General features: G+C 40.6%; 1 protein-coding gene across 3 annotated transcripts in view; it reads left to right on the top strand.

Annotated features, from left to right (window-relative positions):
• Positions 1-18,184, top strand: part of KLHL29 (kelch like family member 29) — a 387,747-nt gene that overhangs the window by 247,908 nt on the left and 121,655 nt on the right. For all 3 annotated transcript variants that reach the window (XM_014872970.2, XM_014872968.2, XM_088162465.1), the window contains 2 exons: positions 1,605-1,746; positions 2,486-3,034. In XM_014872970.2, coding sequence (XP_014728456.2) covers positions 1,605-1,746; positions 2,486-3,034 — 691 coding nt within the window. The remainder of the gene's footprint in view (positions 1-1,604; positions 1,747-2,485; positions 3,035-18,184) is intronic.

Raw genomic sequence — 18,184 nt, forward strand, 5'->3', positions numbered from 1 at the left:
AAATAAAAGTCATAGGAAGAAATATATTAAGAATCACATTTCCCTGTGAACATCTGCATTGAACAAAGTATAGCATTTCCAGCGGGGGAAATATCCCCATTGTGGCTTCTGGGAGCAAAGAGAGCAGCACAGCAAAACCTGTGTCCTCTATCAAGGTCTGCACACACAACTCCTGCCTCCAGGAGCCCACTGAGGATGAAGCTCAGGTAGAAAAGGGAGTGGGTATCAGGAGTTGTCAGACTCTTGGATGAAGGGGGGAACATTGGAGCAGGGCAGGTGCTAGTGGGGGTGCTGGTGGGGAAGAAGGGCAGGCAGAAGGAAGCAGGTGCCTCTGGTAGATTTAAAGACAGGAGGAATGACTGATTGGCTTGGGGAAGGTGTGCATGAATTTGAAGAGGGCATAAATAGGTTTGCTAATGACTTCCTTTCATGGGCTGATTGAGGTACTGGTGATGGGTGAACAGGCTGCTGGTGTTGACAGAGATTTCATTGGTACAGTGTGACCCAGGGCATTTATGGAGCTGCTGTACCCCCATCTCTGAGCTAAATTACTTCCCAGATGTGAGGCAAACAAGCAATCACTCAGACTGGTCTGTTCTTTATGGCTTTACTCTTCAGTACTCATTCAGCAATAGGCAGCTGGTTCCGTTTGCTTGGCTTAGAGGTTCTGACACCGGTAAAAACAAAACAAAACAAAAAACTTTTAATCTTCCAGCAATGAAATACACAGCAGACTTAAATAAATGAGACCTGTTGGAGCACCCTTGTTTTCTACAAGCCTTTTCTCAGCAAAGGCGTGATTGTTTGGGAAGGTCCCATAAAATTGCAGCAGGGGTCTGGTGTAGCATTTAAATCCATGTGGTAGTTTCTTCATCAAGAGATCTCTTTCAGATCATGTCTGCTTTGATGATTATTCAGCCCAAATCCTTCCCCTACTTTACAGTTATTTTAACCTCTCTGAAGGCCTGCCAACATACCCACTTTAGCAGCCAGTGATGTTATGCTGCTTTTTTTTATTGGCATTCAATTTCAAGGGTTGACAGACAGTAAATACGAAGACTTCTCTTTACTGTTCTACAGTAATTTGTCCTACAGTTGTAAATAAGTCTCTCTTGTTCTGCCTCCTGCTAAACAAAACTCAGTATTTTTGGAAGAAATTGAGCAAACAGAAGATTGTTCCATTTTATGTAGCTGCCAGTGAGTAGATATTGCCATATCTGGGTTGTTTTTTGTTGTTTTGTTTTTTCCTATTTTTATGGCAAATGTAGTGACTTATTTCTGAAAACACTAGTTTGTTGTGGATTTCTTTTTTTTTTTTTTAAGGTGTACCTATTAAATTTCCAGAAGCATTTTTTTCAAATATATTGTATTTCCATGTGGACGTCTCATGCAAGCCTGAAGGACAATCACAGAACCACAGAACTGTTAGGGTTGAAAGGGACCTCTGAAGATCATGTATTCCAACCCCCAAATGAATGGTATTTAACGATCTTAGGATATCCTCTTGGACTGTAACAAACAAGCAAGCTACTAGTTATGAGGAATCATAATTAATCCCAATAGTCAAAACATTTTTATTCTGTATTTTTCTTTCTCTCTCCTAGACACCTTGCATTTCCAAGACTGAAAATCAGCCTCAAGGACTTGCAACAAGCGTCAGGTGGGGACAGACACCCATCAATCAGTCCACGCCCTGGGACACTGATGAGCCTCCATCTAAACAGATGAGGGAGAATGAAAACCCAGGTATGTCTCTAACCTTATTTGTGATTCTACCAGGGAACATTGTTCAAAGCAAGTTCAATGCACTATCTCCATTTACCTCTGTAAATTAGACTTCATTGTGAGCCCTTTCTTTATTCTTTAGCAGGGGTTTTCCCTCATTGTGAAGACCCCTCAAGTTTTTTCTATGCCGAGGCTGATACAAATGTATTAAGATGCTGCAAGTTCATTAGAATGGGGTTTTTTTTTTATCCTTCTCTGCCTTCACTAGACGGAAAGGCACTCTGTAATACTTTAAGATTTCTTTTATGTCCAGAACTACCTGAAATGATTTCCAGCTTCCAGACACATATCATACATTGTGCTACTATGCCAGACGCCTAATTACAATGTCTTTGTAGTGGCTGGAGCACCATTATTATACACACAGAGTGTTTGTCAGGGAGCCGTGAAAGCACAGCAGGGAAAGAGGTTAATTTTCTTGGAAGTGTGCGCTTAAGCTGCATAAAGTGCAAAATACATAAAACCGCAAACATGCCGCACGTCACCTGACGAGTATTTTAACAATTGTGCTCACATCGCTGCAGCAATTTTATGCACTTACTGCTTGGGAACGGCTCCAGATCCCGAACTGCTTTAGGTGTTGTGCAGCGGGGCGTGTCTGTGCCCCCCACGGGTGCGGGAGGGGAAGGATGAGGGTGTTGATGTCTCTTCTCCGCCATGCCGAGCCCACCGCCATTGCCGGCCTTCCTTCATGCCACAGGTGCAGCGCCCTGGGTCACCACGGTGGCAGCGGGCAGCCAGCCCGCCCTCATCACGCACTCCTACGGGATGACACAGCCGCCCACCTTCAGCCCGGCCGCCAACGTCCAGGCCCCGGTCATCGGCGTCACACCCTCCCTCCCGCCGCACGTCACCCCCCAGCTCCCGCTGATGCCAGGCCACTACCAGCTCCAGCCGCAGCCCTCCCAGCCCCTCAGCAGCATGGTGGTCAACCTCCAGAGCCAGCCCTTGTACACCAACAGCCAGCCCCTCAGCATGTCCTCCATGAGCGGCGTGGGCCCGGTGGCCCACCCAGGCCCCGCGGCGGTGGGCAATGGCCACCTGGCCTGCCCCATGCTGCCGCCGCCGCCGCCGGCCCTGCCCTCGGCCGCCCTGCCCAGCAGCGCGCCCGCCACCAACGGGCAGGCGGCTGCCCCGCTGCCCCCCAACGCGGCCGCGGCGGGCGGCCCGGACAACACCAACGGGGTGCAGATGCTGCGGACGATCGGCGTGGGGAAGTACGAGTTCACGGATCCCTGGCACCCCAAAGGTAAGGCGGGCCGGCTCGGCCCTCTCGGCGTCCCTGCCACTCTCGGTGGGCCCGCCAGCTACGGCGGCTGCCTACGCGCTTTCCTAAAGTGCAGAGCTTTTGTGAGTTACTGATGACGAAAAGCAGCGTGTTAACGGGAGGTACAACAAGCTGTGGGCGAAAAGTAGTGAAAAGCAGCTTTCAGGCCCATCAGATAAGCTGGTGTTCCCAAGGTAAAGCAGCCACCATCCCATGCCTCTCCCGGTGAAATATGCCCCATGTTCCCATCCGACCTCTGTTCTCCTGGCTGCAGTTGTGTATCCGCCACAACAATGCCCACCTTCTTCCGCCCTTGTCTTCTCCCCGCTCTGGTAGGAGCTCAGGCCAAACACAAGTCAAAGCAGCTGAACAACCCAACAAACAAGACTGCAGCTGAAAAACCCAACATGTTCAGTGTTAAGGAGAAAACTTCATCACCAGCTCATTGGGCTCAAATGCTGCAAAACTCATGACTGAATAGTCACAAGAGTTCTGAGAGGTTGACCTTTTCTGAGGAGTACTTTGTAAATGAGCCCCTCTACCAGGTCACAGTGGAGTGTTATTTCCGAGTGTCTTAACCTAGACACTTCAAAACTAACAACACTCTGTATGCTGAGTTTCTAATTACATTTGCAGAGTTTTCCCTTCCTCCCTTACAAATCACGACTGGGCCACATGTACAGGTAAAGCAAAATGGAGCTTACAAAAATATTAATGCAGATCTATCGCCGAAATCAATTAAATTGATTTTGTAAAAAACCAGCACCTTCATTAAGTCTGTGATATTTTATGTATGCATTTGTATTCAGACACAATCCACGTGTAAATTATTTATCTGACACAAGCTATTAAGTTCTGTTGTGTAGCTCTGTATGAAAGACAAGGAATCTCTATTTAAAATGATTAGTCCAATAACTCTTCCTGCTCTTTACATAAATTGTACTTTGGTATGTGTAAACCCTTTCCAAAGATTCCTTGAAAAGGAGCTCAGATACAGTCTCAGCAGTACTTTTGTTAAACTAGATGTTTAGATTGCTTTTAAGTTTTCAACTCCAAACCCCAAATACGATGAGGGCTCTTGCTGGATGATGAGTTTCTGAATTTTTCTTGGAGCTCTCTCTAGATGGGCTTTAAATGACATCGACCCAGTTGGGTAGCCAAAAATTAACCAGTTTTAAGAGTTTTGTTAATTCTTTCCCTTTAAAAAAGAAAAAAAAAACCCAAAGTCCACGAAAGCAATTTGTCAGATCATGTTTATAAGTTACAAACCATTGATTTTGTAGAAGGAGAAAGAGGAGAGATTTATGCTCTAATCCTGGTAGACTGAGTTCTGCTGGATGTCTCTCTCCTCCGTAGGAGCTATTTGTCTTCTAAGAGACATCATCTCCACTTTCCATAGCCACCTATCCCAATTTGCTGCACTGGGTACTCAGATGCATGATCAAATTAACGCAATTTAAAGGATTACTTGGTGTCACTGGAGACATGTGCAAATATACAATACAAGGGAAAACACATAAGCTTAAACCACTTTCACAGCAGTAATTTGATCACATATCTGAGCCCTAGTGACACTAACCTAGTGAGACAAATGAGCATGTCAGTGACTGCACACTTGAGGTTAGGAATACTCCTAAATGCCTCGCATACTTAGGGCCAGCAGCGTGAGCTGTTATTTACTCTTCCTCCATCAATTAACCTTCAACAGATTTCTGGTTAGCAGATGAAGTAAACTTCAAATCAAAGCCTAAGTAAAAAGATCGTAAAATATTTAATCAGTCTTTAATATTTGATTTGCAAATTCTTAGTCAGCCTTCTTGCTTAACCTGCTGTAAATCCCAGTCTAGCCTAATAGTCCGAGCACCCCAGAGACCAGTCAGCCCAGGAGATCTTCATTAAGGTGCAGAGCAGAGTTTCTCACTGGAGGATGCCAGGCATGCCAGACCTAGATCTGCTTCTGTATTAGGAAACTCCTATACCTAGGAGAAGGATTGTAAGGAGAATATTAAAGCAAGCAGTATTTCTTATCCATGGCAACTGCTGACACATTAGCTGTACTGTACCTCATAAACTGCAGACTAGACGACTGTTTTTCCAGGGATTAGGGAGCTTCTCTGTGACCACTAGCTATTGAGTTATTCCCATAGTGGTTAAAAGCAAACAAACAAAACAGAATGAAGCATGCATATACAAATGTCTCATAAGCAGGACCTATTTTATAGAGATAAAGTAATCCCTTCTTCTGTTTTTAATCTAAAAAGCCCTTACATCTAAAGCTGTAATTCTTTATGACAGACCTGAAGTCAGGGAAGTTATATGTTGGATTTGCTTGTTTTGAATGAGAGAGAAACAATAAGGAAAGGGGAGACAACTGCTTGCTGAACCAGACCTAAAAATCTCACTAGAATAAGATTCTTAATATAAACTCTGTGAGTTTCAATGTGGCTTGATTTTCTAATTATTTTATGTTTTAGTTTCTGCCCTCAGGGATTTCAGTCTCGAAAGCCTGACTGATTTCAGAGTCTTACATGATACATACCTTTCTCTCCAATAATGAATGGAAACTAGGAGACAGTACTAAGCTGTTCAAATATACAAGTTCAAACTAGTTCCCTACAAGTTTCATTTAAATATTCTCTCTCTTTCATGGGGAACCTTGGTCAGTATTATAATAAGGGCCACTGCTAATGGCCTTGAGATCTATCTCATTATCCTGTGGAGCTCTGAATTATTATTTCACTTGACAATCCAGACTTGTCCAGGTTTGAATAATTGCCCAACTATCCCTTAAGTGAAAGAACAGTTCTTGCTGGTTAATATGATAGGGTTTCTTATATTTTTAGATTTTCTTAGGGAGCTGATTTGAAATATTCTTTATTTCCCATAATTATCTTTCCTTTAGCTGTGTGCGTGTTTGGGCCATTTTATACTGTGTTCCTGCAGAACTAGGTTTCTTACTCAGATGTTTCTAAATACACATAAACAAACAAGTTTCCAAAAGTTAAAGGCACTGCAAGTGTGCCATCTTCTTTGCAATAGGTCAAGAGATCTCACATGACTGAAAGAGTCACTTCCATGTCTCTGCAAAAAATGCATTTTGATAAAGAACCATGATATATAACAGATATGTCAATCTCCAGTGTTACAGTGTTGTTTTTACGTAATTCCATTGAAACTATATGTAATAAAAATTGTGCATGGATTAGAGAATCTTCTTAGTCAGAATGGGTTATAGTCTTTAAATACAAGTTAACTTTAGTTACAATATCTCTTTACTTACTGAATTAGTAAAGTTGTTATATAAATAAACAAATAGAGACATAAATAAAGTTTCAAAGGAATTTTGCTTTTAGCAATGTGTGAAGAAATGTAGAGCTGCCTTGTGAAATGGATGGGGTCTTTTGCCATACATGGTGAACAGGAGTTTTGGGAGGCATTTGCTTTGGCCTGTAGTTTCCCTTTGATAGGATATATGCCAAATACTCCTAGCTGACTTCAAAAGCCATAACACCTTAACACAGACATGTAACCAAATATTTTAGGACAGAGCCAGCCCTTGTTTTTGATCCATGTCCTAAATCTTGCTCTATAAGCTAAAGTGCCAGAGCAATTAATAAAGCAGAATATTCAGAAACATAAAGATGTTAATTGTAAACTTAAATCCACAGAAGTTCTCATAGGCAAATTTTTACATGACTTCTTCAGAAAACACAGGGTTGCAAAGAATATTCAAAGATATTTTCAGGATCTTCAAGCTACATGATGTGGCCAGCCCAAATTGTCACTTGTACAATGTGCCTGCAGGGAAGAGAGAAAATCATCCCTTCGGTTTTTGACACAAGGTACCAGTGTCCAATGCCATGGCACAGTGACACAGAGCAGTGTCTTTGTGCCTGCCAATCCAGCTGAGGCAAACAGAGAGGAATTAATCAGTCTGATGAAGGACTGGAAGAGACTGGTTCCTTTGCAGAAACTGAGTAACTGAGATTTCGTCCTTGACTAATCAGTTTCCTGGAGCAGTATGCTTCCTGATATTCAATACTTGTAAGTCCAAAACTTAGATTTACAATTCTTGAATACCTTGTGTCCTTGGTGGATACCTCTGACATATGTAGAACGTAAATATTCCAGCTTGGACTCTGACATCTGTTACACATTTGGAAATACACTCCCTTCATAAATTTTATACACTTTGAAGCATAGATTCTAACACAAAAAATGAGGAAAATACAATACTTTATTGCAGTACTTACTCCTGCGGTGTAAAATTAACCATGGACATCATGGGGTTTAATTTGTGGATGTTCACAGAAAATACTGATGTTTGTTTCCATAGTATTTGTGTTCTATAATTCTTTGGTTTGCAGTCCTTAACTAGTGGGAAAAGAAAGCAGATGCTAATTAGTCTTCAGAGTGTAATGACTGTAAAAACATAACAATATCAGAAATAAAATCTGAATGTTAATCCTTGTAGCACTAATTTCTTAACACTTCATTTTCAAGCATCAGCAAATAGCATGAACTAAACAATAACAAAACTACAAACAAATACTGTTGCATCATCACTTATTGATTGCACCTTTCACACTTGACTTTATTGCATTGGAATTCTCATTAGGCCTCAGACAATATTTACTTTCCTTAATCATGAATAGTAACAAGGCAGAGTACAACATTTTGTCAATAACTATCAACTTTTTCTTCAGAAAAGGCTGAATTTTCAAAGGGATTTCAGCTTGACCTGCATTTCTGTGAGTGCATCTAGTTCCAGACATGAATGCTGGGGGGTGGAGAGTGCTTAAATTCTTCATGCAACCTAACATTTGTAATTCTAGTAACATTAGTTAAAGGATATTGTATGATGAAGACTCTTGAAAGCTTCTTTTCAGTTTTCTACCTTGCACCAGAACACATGGCCTGTGTAACCTTAGGAAAATCTCCCTTTTGTCTAGAAAGACAGAGAGAGAAATAGATTATTAAAATTCTAGATAAAAATTGATACATAAAGTTGTATGGTGTGTCTGTGTACATGCATGTACATATATATGGATATGTATGCACACAGTTGTAGGGAAGGAAACCTACAACAGAAATAACTGAATTCTCTCCAGTTGTTTATAGGAGAGTTAGGTTAGCATGGAAGTGTTGGCATTGTGCATGCCTCTTACTGTGTTTTCCTTAGAACAGTGGTGATTTCCTGGGACAGCCTAAATGGTACCAAGGTACAGGTGAGTAGTGGTCATTTGTAAGCTCGACTTGGTAATGATGCATAAGAGTTCACAGAATCACAGAATGGTTGAGGTTGGAAGGGACCTCTGGAGGTTGTTTGGTCCAGCCCCCTTGCCAAGCACAGCCATTTAAAGCTGTTTGCCCAGGACAGTGTCCAGATGACTTCTGAATATCTGCAAGGATGGAAACTGCACAAACCCCTGAGCAAGTGTCAGTGACCCCCACAGTAGAAACATGTTTCCTCATGTTCAGAGGGAGCTTTCTGTGTTTCATTTTGTGCCCAGTGCCTCTGGTTGTGACAGTGAGCACCACAAAAAAGCCTGGCTCCAGCCTCTTTGCACACTCCCTTCAGGTGCAATTATGTACATTTATGTAATTTCAATTTATATACATTGATAAGATCCCACTGAGCCTCCTTCTCTTTTCCAGACTGAACAGCCCCAGCTGTCTCAAACTCTACTCCTAGGAGAGGTTCTCCAGTCCCTTCATCATCTTCATGATCCTTTGCTGGACTCTCCAGTATGTGTCTCTTGTATTGAGGAGCCCAGAACTGGACATTGCACTTGAAGTGACACCTCACCAGTGCTGAGTAGAGGGGCAGGGCCACCTCCTGGGATCTCATGGCAACACTTGGCCTAATGCAGCCCAGAATACCACTGGCCTTCTTAGCTGCAAGAGCACGCTGCTGCCTCGTGTTTTAGCTTGCTCATGCACAGTAATGAACTTAAAACAAACAGATCCCCTAAAATCAATTTTTTATCAAGATTTGTTACCATCTTCTTTCATTAAAATAATCCTAAGAAGAGTGAGAAGTTGATGAGGGTATCTAAGCCATCACTTGAGTTAGAATGAAATACATTTCACCTTTCTGTGGTCCAAGCAGGGTATTGTTTTCTGTAATACCTGTCCTTTTAATGTCACTGTCAGTCAGGTCATGACAGACAGAGATTTATTGCACTGAAGAGTCAAAGAGGACTAGAAATTGTCCTAGAACATTGCCTTGCTAAACATACAGCATAAAAAGAGGTGATTGAATTATCTTTTGATTGACATCTCTCAGTATGTCAGTGACTTGAGACTTCCACGTTTCTACTGGAGGAGGATCTTCTCAGCACCACCAATATTTTACGTTGGTTATCATTAAAAAAAAAAAAAAAAGTGGCATTTCTGAAGTTAGTCAAAAATCCCTGAAACTACATTTAAGTAATCTTGTCCCTGCTGCTATTTTTTGTACCTCTGTTTTTAAAATAAATGTCAGATTTGCAACTGTAGTTTATCTATTGAAAATACAGAGCTGAAGAACTTTGATTTTACTGTTGCATGATTTTATGTCATCATTTTCAGATCCACCTAGTTAATTAGACAATGATACATTTGAAGTTGTCTTTAATTTTTTCCCACTCTGTAGTCTTTAGATACAGTTTGCTTAGAATGTGGTTTCTTACCAAATATAGTTTTGTCCATGACAGTGACCATCAAATGCATTCAACATAAGCCTGAGAGGCGGCAGAGTTCTGTTGAATTACTATTTTCTCTCCCGTCCACACAACACCATATTCACAAAGTGCAAAATTTCTCAGGGGCTGGATGATAACCAAAATCTAGAATCTCTTCTGGCACAGAATACATAAGTGGCAACTTTTTATAAATACAGACCAAATTTTCAGGCAGGCTGCCAATCCATTCATATATCCTTCCTTCCTTCCTTCCTTCCTTCCTTCCTTCCTTCCTTCCTTCCTTCCTTCCTTCCTTCCTTCCTTCCTTCCTTCCTTCCTTCCTTCCTTCCTTCCTTCCTTCCTTCCTTCCTTCCTTCCTTCCTTCCTTCCTTCCTTCCTTCCTTCCTTCCTTCCTTCCTTCTTAATACTGTTCCAACAATCCCTTGCAGTTAGCTGGAAATGTATTTGGATGTTCTAAAAGTCATTAATTGTCCAAAGCTTTTGCAGAGTTGCCATTCTCCTTTCAGAACTCATGTTTAACATCTGGTTTCTCTGACCTTGTCTTTCCTTGGTCCTCTGTCCTGTTCAAGACTTGACACGTATTTAGGTGCAACCTTTCTCTGCATCCATCCCTTTGGGTGCAACAGGAAAAATACCAGTTCCCTTTCACTCTATTCTCATGTGTCTGGAGCTACTTTAAAGCTACCTTTCCTGAGCATTCAGTTTGCTCCAAAAGTTTGGCTTTTCCCAAAAATTCCCACTAACATTTCTTCTTCACAGCAGCGTAATTCTATTTCTTTTGATATCATGACTTACAATGTGGACAGTCAAGTTATATAGCTCGTGTCATCAGAGAATGGCAACTTCACACTCAGTCCAAACTCAACAAGCTAGGTCCGTCCAGAGCCAGACTGTGCATTTATGTATATACATAAATGTTCCAAAATGAGCTATTCTGTGACCTCTGGAGATCTCCAGAGAAGCAGATTTATTAAATTGCAAATGGATTTTGGTTTCCTTACAAAAAAATGGAAACGCTTTTTTTCTAATCAGCAATCCTCCATGGAGCAGTGTCTAAATTCTGAATGAAGAAGAATCATTTCTGTCTCATTGCATTCAGAATGAGAATTGCTCTGTCCTAGATTAAATTAAAAAAATCTAAACAGATTTGTCAAATGCAAACATTTCCAAATAGTGACTTTTCTTACCCTGCTATGCCTTGAGATTGCTAATGATAAGCTCCACTGTCCTACAGCGAGACAGGCTTTGAGCCGTGGTCAATAACAGCAACAACAACAACAACAACAACAACAACAATACTACTACTACTACTACTACTACTACTACTACTAATAATAATAATAATAATAATAATAATAATAATGTGAGATTACATTCGGAGTGATTCTGAGGACATAAAATTTATGTGATTAAGTTCGTTCTGCACAGGAGGATCGGTTAAGCAGCTTCTACTCAGTCTGGTCAGTGTTACATGTATATACAGGTTTTTAGTTGTTACAAGTGACAGTTAAAAGGTATTTGTGTATATTTCCACCTTAATATTTACAAATCACTACATCAGGTTCTCAGGCTAGATATTCTGGAAAATATCATCAGGGGATGAAATCATCATGAGGAAGGGGGTAGATAAGCTTCCAGAAATGATTACTCATAGACAAAGCTTCCCCCATCTAGATGTGCAAATAAAAGTGGCCTGAAGTTTTTCCTATTAAATTCAGAAAATTACAGCATTAAGTGTGTTATGTACTTACTGCTGTACTGGAAAAATCTCTGGACTGCAAAAAAATCAGTTCAAGAGAAACACTTGACCAGGACTATTTAAGTCAGAAGCATTTGCCTAGAGGAGGTACCAAGATGCTTAGTCTAGTTTGCACCATATGCCTATGCAATACTTACAACAGGATGGAGGGTTTTCCTCAAGACCTTGTACATTATATTTTGCACAGTTTTGCTCATTGCCATTACTCAAAATAAAATACAAGAATGTAGGATTAAAGAGAACATTATGTTTTTTGTTCGTGATCCCTCTGATGTTTCAGAGGGAGACAAAATGTGTTTTGCACATCCATCTGCACATGGAAATGAGGAAGATTGTACAGTAAAAGACAAATTCAGCTAAAATAGAAGAAGTCTTAAGAACAATGTGGGCTGACATTCCTGTTCAGTCTGACTGATTTATAGAGTATCCAAATCCAATATAAAACCCAACTCCTCTGTGTGACCTCTTCCTTGTGAAGGAAGAGGGAAATATTCCTTACATCCCCAAGCTATGGATCCTTTCAACCAAGGATCATTTTGCACAAAACACTACCATCCTGTGGAAAACAGAAGGAGGAACAGTGGTAGTAGATTCTCATTGCCTGTAACCTAGGAAATACAAGATTCTGCTTTTTGCCTTTTCCAGCATGCTGTGCAAACTTTGTTACAGATGTGGATAATCTAGATGGCTGAATTTGCTGTGTTAAGATGTTTTTCTGCTAGCTATTCTCTTGTCAAGGCCATACTGTGCCATTTTAAGAATTATCCTTTTCTTTGAGGGTTTTGTTTGTTTTTCTGTAGGATGGTTAAAGTTCTGATTTGGAACCCATGTTGAACATCCAACTAGAGAAGCACTTTTTAGGAGCATTTCAGAAGAACTTTTGCTAGATGGATAGCAGGTACCTCCATCAGGAATCACTCAAGTGATTTCAGGTTTAGACAGATGCAGATATTTAATCATCCGTTATGTTAAGAACCATTGCACTCCAAAGAAATACATTAATCTCTCTCATTTGTAGAAATGCATCAAGAGCAGGGGCTCATATTTTTTCAGCTCCAGAATAACAAACTCTTCATTGTATTTTACTTGCTGGAACAGTTATAAACAAATTTGACATCTTGTCCAAGGATCAGCTGTTCAAGGACAATCAAATCTGCTCACGAGCAGAAATTCACTACATTTCAAGAAGAGCCTATCTGTGAAAAGCCCACACCAATAAGAATTTCTTCTTTGAGGACTTAAATGAGTTCGACAGCCCTTTGCTGGAAGTGCCCTCATGCCTTTGGATAAGCCATCATTACTTAATTCTTTCATTTTTTTCTTTTCTCTCAAAACTGCCATATGGGCAAACCTTTTGCAGTGAGTGTCGATGCTATCAGTCAGGGCTGCCTTAATTCACTTCCAGGGAGATAAAGTGGTGCTGAGAACACCTCTTGGCCTTAAGGGTAAACTCAATCAAGACTTTTACTAAAGCCAGGAAATTATTTTATAATGTATTTTTGTCCAAATTTGTGGATGTTGAGGTGGTTGATTTAGTATTTCAGTAAGATTTGGTATTTCCTGAGAGTTGAGTCTTCTTTTTGTGTTGTAAAGAAAATAGAGAAGGGCTGCTTATGTACTGAAGATCTGTATAACTGTCTAGAAATAATGTGTTAACATATTTAGAAGACAAATTCGAAATATCCAAATATGTTTTAATAAGAGAAGGGACCTATTTAAAAAAATGTGAAGTCCTTTTGCATGTATTGAATTGGTGACATTGTCTGATTCCTATTTATTCAAATGCACTGAGAATGTTGGAGGTTTAATGTAATTTCTCACTGGGTTAGGAGGTAGCCAGCCCTGAAGTGGAGTGGGACCACCACCTAGGTACCCCCAAAAAAGGAGTACCCACATTTCCTTCAAGTGAAATAAGATGGATGGTTTTAAGGATGTAATTTATAATTATCCAGACTGAGTCAAGCTTATGATTACATGGTCCGATCTATGCAAAGACACTGAAATTATTATTTCACATTTGGAGGGAAGAAAGTGTTTGTCTGAGTTTGTAGTTTTCTATCAACCCTGAACTGAGGACCAGGGGAGTTCAAGGAACCTCCCTTGAATTTTTAATTTATGTCCCAAAAACAGATGAAGAGACTTTTACTTAAAATCATAAATGGAAAACAGAATATGTAAAAAGAGACGCTATAATAAGGAAGACATTGATAGCATCTTGGATTGTTGTTACGTGGCTAGTAAATGAGAAAGGTAAATCATCTATATTCAAAACTGAAGTCTTGGCTGTAAGAGCCCTCACCAACAATCAGGTCTGTTAAGATTCCTTCCCTTACTTAAATTTAGAAAGTGAGAATGTCACTCAGTCATTTAAGCACAGGCCGCTAGGACCATGTAAATGTCTTGCTACATCTTATATGGTTGCTGGGTACTGGGAGAACAGAGCCCTCCCATAGATTCTGGCTGTCTGGGGGGACTTGGCTATCCCAGAACATATCAGAGGTCACCAGGCCCAGTGTGGTAACAGCTGCACTGGGCTCCTCTGGTTGCCCAGTTGAATCACATTTGGTTCTTTACTGCAATAAATAGGTTTCCACAGATGTGATGTAGGCACTTGTACACTTAAACAACTTGAATTCATCAATCCCATTTTAAATTTCATTAATAGGGTCAAGAGTCTCAACAGATGGACAGCTCAGCTTGAACATAGCTCCTCTGTCAGAGGGGCTGGCAATATAACAAAGTACAACTTTTGATTTATTTTACTGCCATTGTATTAAGAGAGCGTTTTGGTAATGTTAGTTCAAATCATCTAAAATTAATACAGTATTTGCCTATTGGGTGGAGTAAACAAACACATCAAGCCCTTTTTTGTGATCAAGATGGCTTTCCTCTTCTGCCCATGGAGAGCTACTTCTGAATGTGATACAGCCAGTTATTTACCAGGCATCATTTCATTAGCACCACTAAAGCCAATTTGGGCGTATATTGTCAACAGTTTTGATTCAGGGTTTGTTGAACTTCTACTTACACTGTTATCTCACAGAATTTCCAGTGCTGTCTTATACTGTTTAAAATATTAAGGCCTGCTAAGAGGGTTAATGCTGAGAGAGAGGCTTATATACCTCATTGAGGAGACATCACTTGCAGTAGTGCAGTGTCCCGCACGGGGCTTAAGCTTTTCGTTCAGCAGTGACTCAGAAAAGGACAAGTGCCGTGTTCATGGCTTCCACCAGCACTCTGTCTTTTCTCAAAGGCTTCCTCACTAATTCCCAGCTCATCACAGTCCTCATCAGCCTGTGTAATGTGCTCATCACACACTCATTTTCAGCTTTTGATTTGGCCTGGCTGTCTGCTGGGGAAGGTTTCCTCTGGTAGAAGTCTCCAAGTGCATGAACAAGTGAGCTCTAAGTGTTACTAATAAAAAATCCTTTAATCCACTTTAACAATGATAAATTGGATCTGAGAACTCCTCTTACTTTACAGATACGTCCAGTTCAGAATTTCACTTAAGTCAGAAAATCATTTTATGGGCAAGAGAAAAGTCCTAAACACCCTGATGTGGACGATGGGAATGAAAGGCCAAATGCTTAATTGCTATTACTGTATCTGAAGCCCCTACTGATGACTGAAGCTTCCACTGACATAGCTGATTCATAGGAAATTCATTAGTGTTTGCCATTATTTTTATTCTTAATTCACCATGGAATTTCGCTTTATATTTTCCCCACATTGTAGATGGTACACAATGAAAGAAAATAACTGATCTGGGCCACAGAAGTTCAGATTGAGCAAAGATCTGTCTAAAATGTACTTCTTTGGATTTAGATGGATTTGCTACATTGTCTTGGTATTAAGTACCTGACACTTAAAATCTGTATTGTTATCCACCTGCTACCCTATGTTTATTTTTGCTTCTGTGTTAAAGAACATAGAATGATCAGACACAGCCAAAAATAAAGTCTCTTCATTCTTCTTCTTTCCCAAAAGTGTGGAAGTTTGCACTAAGGACTTACTCACAGTGGTTTGTGCCTCTTGTAATCCCTACAGGTCTCTGTTTCAGTAGTGGCACCTGAACATTTCCCAAACACAGCTCACTGCTGTGTTACACCAAGCTCAAAGCAGAGTCCAGGCAGCAGGAGGTTGAGCATCTTGGAGGGATGCTCACCCTACCTGGCCTTACTGTGGGGCTCCTTGCTGGTCCACCTCTGGTACCTCCTCCATGCCATCATCTTACATGATCCAGTCAGGCTTCAGAAAGCAACTCACATCCCAGTTCCTGATTTCCAAGCTACTATCCTTTATCTGGCAGCAAATGTAGGCTCATTGTTTCATGTCATATTTTGAAAATCTGGCCCCAGCAGCAGGTTTCTGTGCATCACTGTACTAACATCTGGCTTTTACTGGCTTGGCAGACTGTCTGTATCATTAAGTAGAATGAAACTATGCACTGATATGGATGGAGATGATCCTGCATCAGTTTCCAAAAGGATAGTAGGGCTATTGGCAAATTAAATAGTTGAAGAAATTCTCCATCTCTCTTCCTTTTCATGATGTATCAGGGAGTAAAATTGAGGGGAAAGCAGAAAACAAAATAATGTGAGTGTAATTCCCAAATTTCAATCTTCTTTATATTATGGGTCATTACCCGTTAATTTGCTAAATGGCACTTTCCTATGAAAGAAAAGTTTTGTTTAGCTGTATAATGATGACAGATGATGTAATTAGTATCATCCCTGCATTGAGAATGATAAAAGCATTTCTTTTGTGTGTCACTGCTTTTAGACAGTATAATATCAAAAATGATAACAGTGTGAAAATTGGACCAGCCACCTTCATACTGTGCATGTAGAATACCTCAGTAATATGATACAAGTAATGACAGGTACTTTGCCATGTATTCATTTTCTCCACTCTCTAGCCTTTATATTACAACGAAATTAAAGCACAGCACTAAGCAGACCAAACGTGCCTCAGTGCAGACCCATCTGATGAGCCTGTAAACGGCCAGTGTCCCTCTACCATTGCTGGTTGTGATAATTAAGCAATTGCAAACAGGGGTTTTGAGGGAGAACATTGAATAATTTTTCAGATAAAGAAGTTGGGGGGCTATTTTAATTTTAGGCCACATTTGTTGGTTGAATTAGTTTTAATTATATTCTGTATAAGTACTTGCCCCATATCCTGGTCTTGATAGTGGTAGATATTCTCATTTAAATATAAATAAATGCCAAACTTATTTAACATGGAAAAGTGACTGCTGTGACTGTGTAGTAACAATTTTCTCTTTGTTGCCATGGTTTGGATTTTTATATAAGCTTTGCAAATATAATAAACCTAATGGAGCTCTTCATCCAAGGAAATGGGTATATTCAAGAAAATAAATTACATTTTGCAAGCTAATGAGCTCTACTAATTGTGTTTATCCTTGTGAATTAATACAATTTAAGCAAATCTATCCCCCAAAATCAAGCATTTGATTGCATTTTAGCTGCGTGGAAATCAGAACATCCGGATCAAATCTGAGTTTACTGGATATCCAAGGGGTACGGGGGAAGGTTAATTTTCATTGACTTGTGCAGCTGGTGCTAGATGCTAGTAAAGCAGGAAAAGTTGGATTTTGAAAGTTCTGAATATTGTTTGGTCTTTTTTTTTTTTTTTTGGTCCAACTACTTCCCACACAGGCAGAATTCCCAACAACTTGTGTGTAATAAATTCCATGTAATACAGCAGCAGGCATGTACAAGTCATGGTAATTAGCCCACATGCCCACAGGACAGGATAAAGGAAAGCAGCAAAAGGGAATAACAGTTGTACTTTTTAAAAGACAGCTTGTCTCCATCCACTTCCCTCTCTCCCTCCCTTTTCTCACACTTCCCTTTGCCAATGCTGGATTTCCTTTTTTTTTTTTTTTTCCTTCCTAAAAACATGCTTTCATTTCAGAGAGGCATTTTGGGAGATGTAGGACAGATTAGAAAACTCTGTGTATTCTGGCAGATTTTAGGTTATCCTCCCAGTTGGCTTCTTGGAAGGATGTCAGAGAGTAGAGCAAACGGTCAGTTTGAACTCTTGAAACTCTGCAAATAGCCCCAAAAACTCTCAAGCAAACTGCGTTGGTCAGCAGGAACAGGCAGGCCAGGTGCTGGCCAGAAGGTTTGTGCTCGAGGAGGGTGACAGCAGCTGTCAGCAATGGTCCTTATGGAGGCAGTTTAGCTTGCCACGTGTTGGGTTGCTGCCATTTTTAACACCGTGAGCAAATGCATGCCTGAGATGAAGTCTGAGCCTGGCTGACTGTACTTCCTTGGTCCCAACTGCTTTTTTATCCTGCCAGATCATTTTCAGCACTGATGCAGGAGTCCCAGCAGTTAGCAACCGTCACAGATTCCTCAGATAGAGCTGGTGTGAGATCAGAGCTCTCCTGTTTCTCGGCAGCAGGCCCCTCTTCATTTTAAACCAGGATTGGGAAGCAAAGCCAGCCTTTCTTTCTCAGCTTCTGAAAAAATAGCACCTTAAAGATGGATAGCAGACACAAAACAGGCTCAGAAACGAAATTGTTGTTTATTGCAGCTGAGGTAAGAGGCAGGCTGATCTTTCCTTGACTGCACTGAAAAAAAGATACTTCTTCCATCTCTGGTTTTCAAGTACTGAGAAGGGCTGTTAGGACCTGTCTTCTAGAAGTTTTGGATTAAT

Source organism: Sturnus vulgaris, chromosome 3 (genome assembly GCF_052056855.1).
Source record: "Sturnus vulgaris isolate bStuVul1 chromosome 3, bStuVul1.hap1, whole genome shotgun sequence".
Classification (NCBI taxonomy): domain Eukaryota; kingdom Metazoa; phylum Chordata; class Aves; order Passeriformes; family Sturnidae; genus Sturnus; species Sturnus vulgaris.